Source organism: Vigna angularis, chromosome 4 (assembly GCF_016808095.1).
Source record: "Vigna angularis cultivar LongXiaoDou No.4 chromosome 4, ASM1680809v1, whole genome shotgun sequence".
Taxonomy (NCBI): Eukaryota; Viridiplantae; Streptophyta; class Magnoliopsida; order Fabales; family Fabaceae; genus Vigna; species Vigna angularis.
The window spans coordinates 33,867,404-33,874,219 of record NC_068973.1 but is presented as its reverse complement, the minus strand read 5'-3'; the positions used below and the strand labels follow the sequence as shown (position 1 = coordinate 33,874,219).

The window sequence follows — 6,816 nt, the reverse complement described above, 5'->3', positions numbered from 1 at the left end:
CAGATAATGTAATGGTGTAATGCAAGTGCAATGTTTTTGTGTTGGTCGGGTTGACAATTATTGTCTTTATAGTGCATCATTTTGGTTTGTCTGGTAACGCACAGTTAGAAATTGGTCATGAGTTTGGCCTTTTACACTGGGGCATTGGAGTTAAATTCATTCCTTGTACGAAACAGGTATGTTGTGTTCTTGCAAACATCAATTACTTTTGATTGAGTGACTGTTTAATTCAGTGAAAGTCAGGTTTTCCACCCTTTTGGGACTGTTGATGAGAAGAGACGAGACAAGAGTAGATATTTGGAATATATATACACAGAGACACACACAGACTTCTGACTTTTATGAGGGGTTATAGTCCATAAATGAATAGAATATGCACTGATAATTAAATCTGGTGCAGGGTATCAGAGTGTCTCATCTGAACTCCTTTGGTTCCTATTGTACTTAAGGAGAGAACATACCTGTCCTCAATTTAGCTTCCTCTCACAGCCAAGCATGCTTTGGAAGTTGATGCCTTCTGTCTTTTTTGTTTAAGAAAACTATTCTTACCGAACCTTCTAACTTTTATGCTTTATGGCCTCTCCACCAAGCCTAAAGAAATGTTGCGTTTGTGAATCTCATTCTTCTAAGGCGACCCCGCCATCCACTCATAAAGCACATGAATGTAAAGAAACTCAGATATATCATATAATTCTACACACACGTGTGACTCTCTCTGCATACATTTTTTTCTTACAAGGTAACAAGCATGTGCCACTGATTTTATGCTGCCTGTAGTTTTGCCTTTGTACACAATGATAACATTTTCATTATATTGCTACTTTCTTCCTGATTTCCTTAAATATGGGTGATCTTGTTGTATCGACATCTACTTCAAATATGGTTATGATTTTGATTGGTTTTTCCTCTTCTTAGCAGAGTTTCATGGCTCATTTCTGATGTTTAGACATGGTTGATTGCTCTGTTCCTCATGGCCTCGTTCTAACAAAACGATAATCTCTACTTGAAAAGGATTTAAGAGGAAAAAGGAAAAGCTTAATGGTGCTTCTTTCTTCTCTTTCACTGGCTAAAATGGAAACAAGATGCTCTCATCAATCAATCATTCCATTCATCTTTATTTTCCAGTGGATAGCTTTGGCAAAGGGACCCTCCACATACAAATAATGCCACAATATTGTATTCAGAATCTGGAACCCATTTTGATTTTTTTTATGTAAAATATAAAAAGGGAGCTCTTTGCGAATCACGACCTTCCAGTCCTCACAATCACAACATATATGCTGCTTTTTTTGGAGCCATCTTGCATCGCTCAAAATAAAAGTGTTGATACAGGAGAAAAAAAACCCAAATTCCACAAAGCAAGTTGGCAAATGCTTTCCAAAGTGGGGCTGTATGAAATATATGTAGATACTGTACATTACCTTAAAGCTTGGATAGAAATCTAGCTTCAAATTTTTACAAAATGTCAAAACTCAAAGACAGTAAAAGGGAGCAGCTACAGAGAGAAGATTCATAGTCAAAGATAGAATCTACAAACTACTTGCCTAGAAGAAAAAAAAAAGATTATACTAATTTGATCTCTCTTCTACAGTGGATCTCTCAGTTTCATTTCATCTATAGAGAGACTGCCTATGTTTAGCTGTTACATGCTCCTTCTTACCCTTTAAGCTACTCAAATTATAATTCATATGGTTTCTTTACTACGGTGACATTTGAAACATCTTTGGTTGACAACTTGCAAGAGTCGGAACCGCGTGGCTCTGCCTCAATCAGAAGCTGAACAACCTCTTTCATGGTTGGTCTACTTGTTGGGGCTTTGTAGGTGCAGCGAATGGCAATCCGCAACACTTTGATCATGTCATCCTTGAATGAACATGATAACCTCGGATCAAAAACTTCACTTGGTCTTGCCCCCTCCTTGCCTTCTACTTTGTTGGAAACCCAGAAAACAATGTTTCTGTTCTCTCCAAACTCTGCCTCCACGGGCTTCTTCCCAGTTAACAGCTCCATCAAAATCACCCCAAAACTGTAGACGTCGCACTTGGTGGTGGCCCTTGATGAATATGCAAATTCTGTGACAGCCATAAAAACATGCACAAAATAATATTCAGCGTTGGGAACACCAAAAAGATGACAGCGAAGTTAGCACATGACTAATTGTCCAACCCCCACGTACCACCTATGTTTTTTTTGGTACAAAGTAGTACTTATATTTTAACATTCATATCTGCACCTCAATTATTTACATTGTAAAAAAGCATCATTCAGAGATCAGTACCATGAGAATATCCAAGCAGCACGCTAATAGTCAATGTATTCTTAATCATTTACCACGGAGTTTAATTTTTATGCACTGCAAAAGTTGTTACTTAGTTAACTGATCAGACATCGTATTAGGTTCAACTATAGTGGTAGCTATTGTAAAACTCAACAAATTTATCGTATTGAATGATTTCTGCTGTACAAAAACTCCTTTTTGCATATACTATTTGCTCTATCATTCAAGAAAACATATGATGGTAGTTTGCACAAATGAATTTAAATGATGACTATAAATAACTTTTGTGGGAGAAAATACCTGGGGCTAAGTAACCATATGTTCCTGCAATGACAGTTGTGGTGGAATCCTTCACTCCTCTTGCTTGCAAAACCTTGGCAATCCCAAAGTCTGCAACCCTGGGCTGGTAATCAACATCCAACAGTATATTGGTTGACTTGATGTCTCGATGGATAATAGGAAGAAGCAAATCATGGTGAAGGTATGATAAACCCTGTGCAATTCCCAGTGCAATTCTATAACGAGTAGGCCAATCCAAAAGGGTCCAACCCTTGTGCAGGGAATCCCAAAGATTACCATTTGGCATGTACTCATAAACCAACAAGCTGCACTCGAAACTGGAGAAGCAGCAGTATAGTTTCACTATGTTCTTGTGTCTTATGCTTCCTAAGGTCTCCACCTCTGCCTTCAATGCCTTGTCCACAAACAACCGATCCTCTGGAGTCGAATCCTTGGACTTGCGACTCCACAGCCTCTTCACTGCCACAATATCACCACTTTTCAACTCAATCTTGTACACTGTCCCAGACCCTCCATGCCCCATTATGTTCTTGTCCACCAAGGACTCAATGATCTCCCTTTGGTCGAAAGAGATCTTGTGGAAGCTCTTAACATCATAAGAGAAAACCGACGAAGACAGTGTCTCCTCATGTTCCACTGCAGCGGTGTCTTTGCTGCACCTACGTTTGAGAAACAAGGCAGACCCAATAAAGATCAAAACCACTGACACCCCAGCTATCCAGATGGTGTTGATCCTCTTGCTCTTGTAGGCACTTGGACATATGGGGAAGTTTCGATCCGATGAATTGGCATACACCGGTAGCACACACAAACCAGGATTCCCTGCAAAACTTTCCACCAAGCCTCCTTTGATCAGTTTGGGAGGAATTGGACCCGAAAGCATATTGTGCGAGAAGTTAATAGAGTTTGGTAGCAGCACAGAGAGGCTTTCAGGGATGCTCCCAGTTAAAAGATTGTTGGAGAGATCAAGAAGGTTGAGAGACTCTAATGAAGAGAGTGAACCAGGGATGGAAGAATTCAGCTTGTTCCCTTGCAACATAAGCAAATTGAGCCTTCTGAGGTTGCCAATTTCGGAAGGGATTGGACCAGATAGAAGGTTGTAACTGAAATCTATTTTGACCAGACTAATGGCTCGAGATATTGTGGGAGTTATGACACCTGAAATTTTGTTCCTCTGAAGGAACAGTTCAGACAGGTTTCTAGAATTCCCGTTAATCTCAGGAATTGGACCATTCAAGTTATTGTTACTCACATCAATGATTGAAACGTGTGGTAAACCAAGGAGTCCCGCGGGAATGGAACCCTCCAAACGGTTGTTACTCACTCTAAACCTCAACAGCATCATGCAGTTCGCATAACTCTGTGGTATCTCTCCAGAAAACATGTTATCCAGAACGAGAAAGTACTCTAGCGTACCACCCTTGCAAACCTCGGTTGGCAACGGACCAGAAAATTTATTCTCCGACAAGTCAAGAACTAACATTCCAGAGAACTGTCCCAGTTTCTTGGGAACCTGTCCTACAAGGAAGTTGTCGTACAGAGACAGCATTCTTAAAGCTGTTGAGTTTTCGATCGCACCTGGGATTTCACCTGTGAGGCTGTTGTTGTAGAGCTGCAAGACTTGAAGCTTGGGAAGCCTACAAACCGATGCAGGGATGCTCCCGGTAAACTTGTTCACTGACATATCCAAATCCACGAGCTCCGTGAGGTTCCCCAACTCCTCTGGAATGTTCCCAACGAGATGGTAGTTATAGTAAAGCTCAAGCTGTTGAAGGTTCTTCAGCTGACCAAGCTCTTTCGGAATTTGTCCCGTGAGGAAATTCCCACTCAGCTCAAGATCGATGAGGGAAGTTATGTTCCCTATGGACGCAGGGATTTGACCATGCACCATGCACGTCGTGAGAACCATGGACTTGAGGTGTTTCAACCTGTCAATATCTGCGGGTAACTGCCACAGGTTGAAGCCTCCGTTTTCATTGAAGTTTAGCACCTCGAGGTTGGTGAGGTTGAACACTGACATGGGGAATTGGCCTGTGAAGACGTTGTAGGACAAATCGAGAATCCTCAGAGATTTCAAGGAAGAGAAATCTGGGAGCGTGCCGGTCTGGGACATGTGGTTCATGTTAAGCTCTTCCAAGTGGGAACAGTTGAGGATGGTGCCTACGTTGAACTTGAACCTGGTGTGGCCGAGGCGGAGAACACGTAACTGTGGGAGGTAAGAGCATGTATCTTCCGGGAACTTTCCAGTAAGTGATGACCAACCTGAAAGGTCGAGGCCGATAACGTCACCTTTGGTGTTGCAGGTAACTCCGGTGAAGCTGCACACTGGTTTTCCAGCGTCCCAATTCATGGGGTACTTTCCGGGGAGGGAGAGTTTCATGAGAAAGAAAAACTGTGACTGGTTCTTGGTGGTGGTACTGGTGATGATAACCTGGGAGAGTGACAGGGTGGTGGTGGTGGTGGTGGTGGTGGTGGAAACTAATAGTATAGTAGAGAAGAGGGTGATGAAGGGATGATGGTGGTTCATTTTGAGAGAAGAAAAAAATAGAAGAGGTGATTGTGAATGGTTGCAGGGAAGAAGAAGGGTGTAAGAGATGTATATAAGATATGGAATGGTTGAGTGGATGACTTAGGGAAGCAGTGACAAGCCTTGATGATGAAAAAGCAGGTTCTTGCTCAAGTACTACTGCTGCGAGAAGTGAACATCTTTGGTAAAGAGGCTTTACGTTTATACTCCACTATCACTGCCTCATCACAGAATAACATCAGTGCATATGTACTTTATACTATCCCAGCACACCTGTTACAATCTACTCCTCATATATTCATTCATACATTATACACTTGCTTCATAATTCTACAAATAAATGAAACTCTAAATAATCTAAGTTTAGAAAGACAGATGTAGTTTTTGCAAGGATAAGTGATGACGAATGATAAAGAGTTTTTGTAAAATGCTGTTGTGATAATGGTGTGATCTTTTTAAAAAATGCATACTCCTTTGACAATGATATTTTAAGAAAAGAAGGCATTCTCTTTTTGTGTTGTGGTAATGTAGAGCATGTAGAATGAAGTGCATCTGATACTAATGAGCGTATATATATATGTATGATGCGATTAAGCTTTCTTTTGGAAGAAAATAATAATTTTGTTGAGAAAGAGAGAGGGTGTGATCCACATCTTTCTTATGGATTCCAATCCTAGCCAATTACAAAGATATATCCCACTTCAATAACAAAAGCAAAGATGGAAGCGAACAAATGCATTTTTAGTGCTCATCATCCAACTTATAATTTCTTTTTCTCCAGTTGCTTTAAACAGGTTAGAACAAGTTCTCGTCATTAAAAATATTTTTTGTAATTTTTTACTCCTAGTACGCTGATATTTTAACCACCATAACAAAATACGAGCATTTAACAATTTAAAATATTAATATTTTATACTGATATACATTTTTATATTGTAATTTTTCTTGCTCTTTTGAGGGTGTGTCCCAGTATTGATATGTATATCATGCCCCAGCTTTTTTATTTTTTAACAGCAGACTACTTTGGCTGTGGTTGACCGTGCTGGACACAAGTTGTAAAATTTATAATCACTTCAACAGTAACCATTTCATTGGATTAGGTTGTCGTATAGATTGAGAAGGAGAATGAAAAATGAACGTAAATAATTGAAAATTTTATTAATAATTTGATTGATATAATAATAAAAGAAATTGTAAATTGATAGATTTATAAAATGATCAAAGTGCATACATACAGACAACCTACTTAAAGTGATCAAATTTATGTAAAATAATCTTCGGTTGACTTTTGTTGTATTATATATAATATTCTTTTTTCTTAGGTTATAGATACTACTTTGACAACATTTTTTCACAACATTTTAACACCATTTATGTGTCATTATGTGATTGGTTCATGTTGGTATTTATGATTATTGTGAAATAATTTTGGACCAATCACAGAATAACACGTAGATAACATTAAAATGTTGTCAAAATATCATTATCTTTTTTCTTATTAGTGTTATAACATGCGAGTTTCACCTAGGGGTTATGGATTGATTTTCAAAATTCAATTTAAAATCAATCTAGATATAATAAAATAAATTGAATCTAAAATATAAATTCATTTTAATTATATTATATTGATTTATATTTTTTAATTAATTTAAATTTAATTTTTTTGTTAAATTTACTTTGTCAATTATGTTAAATTCTATTAGATATGGTT

At 38.5% G+C, this 6,816-nt stretch overlaps 1 protein-coding gene across 1 annotated transcript; it reads right to left on the bottom strand.

The window, feature by feature from the left end:
• Positions 1-1,371: 1,371 nt before the first annotated feature.
• Positions 1,372-5,316, bottom strand: LOC108331852 (receptor protein-tyrosine kinase CEPR1). The gene is made up of 2 exons (XM_017566831.2): positions 2,579-5,316; positions 1,372-2,072 (listed from the first exon to the last, which is right to left on the bottom strand). Exons 1-2 carry the CDS (start codon positions 5,103-5,105, stop codon positions 1,678-1,680), a joined length of 2,922 nt encoding a protein of 973 aa, XP_017422320.1. The 5' UTR covers positions 5,106-5,316; the 3' UTR covers positions 1,372-1,677.
• Positions 5,317-6,816: the final 1,500 nt, after the last annotated feature.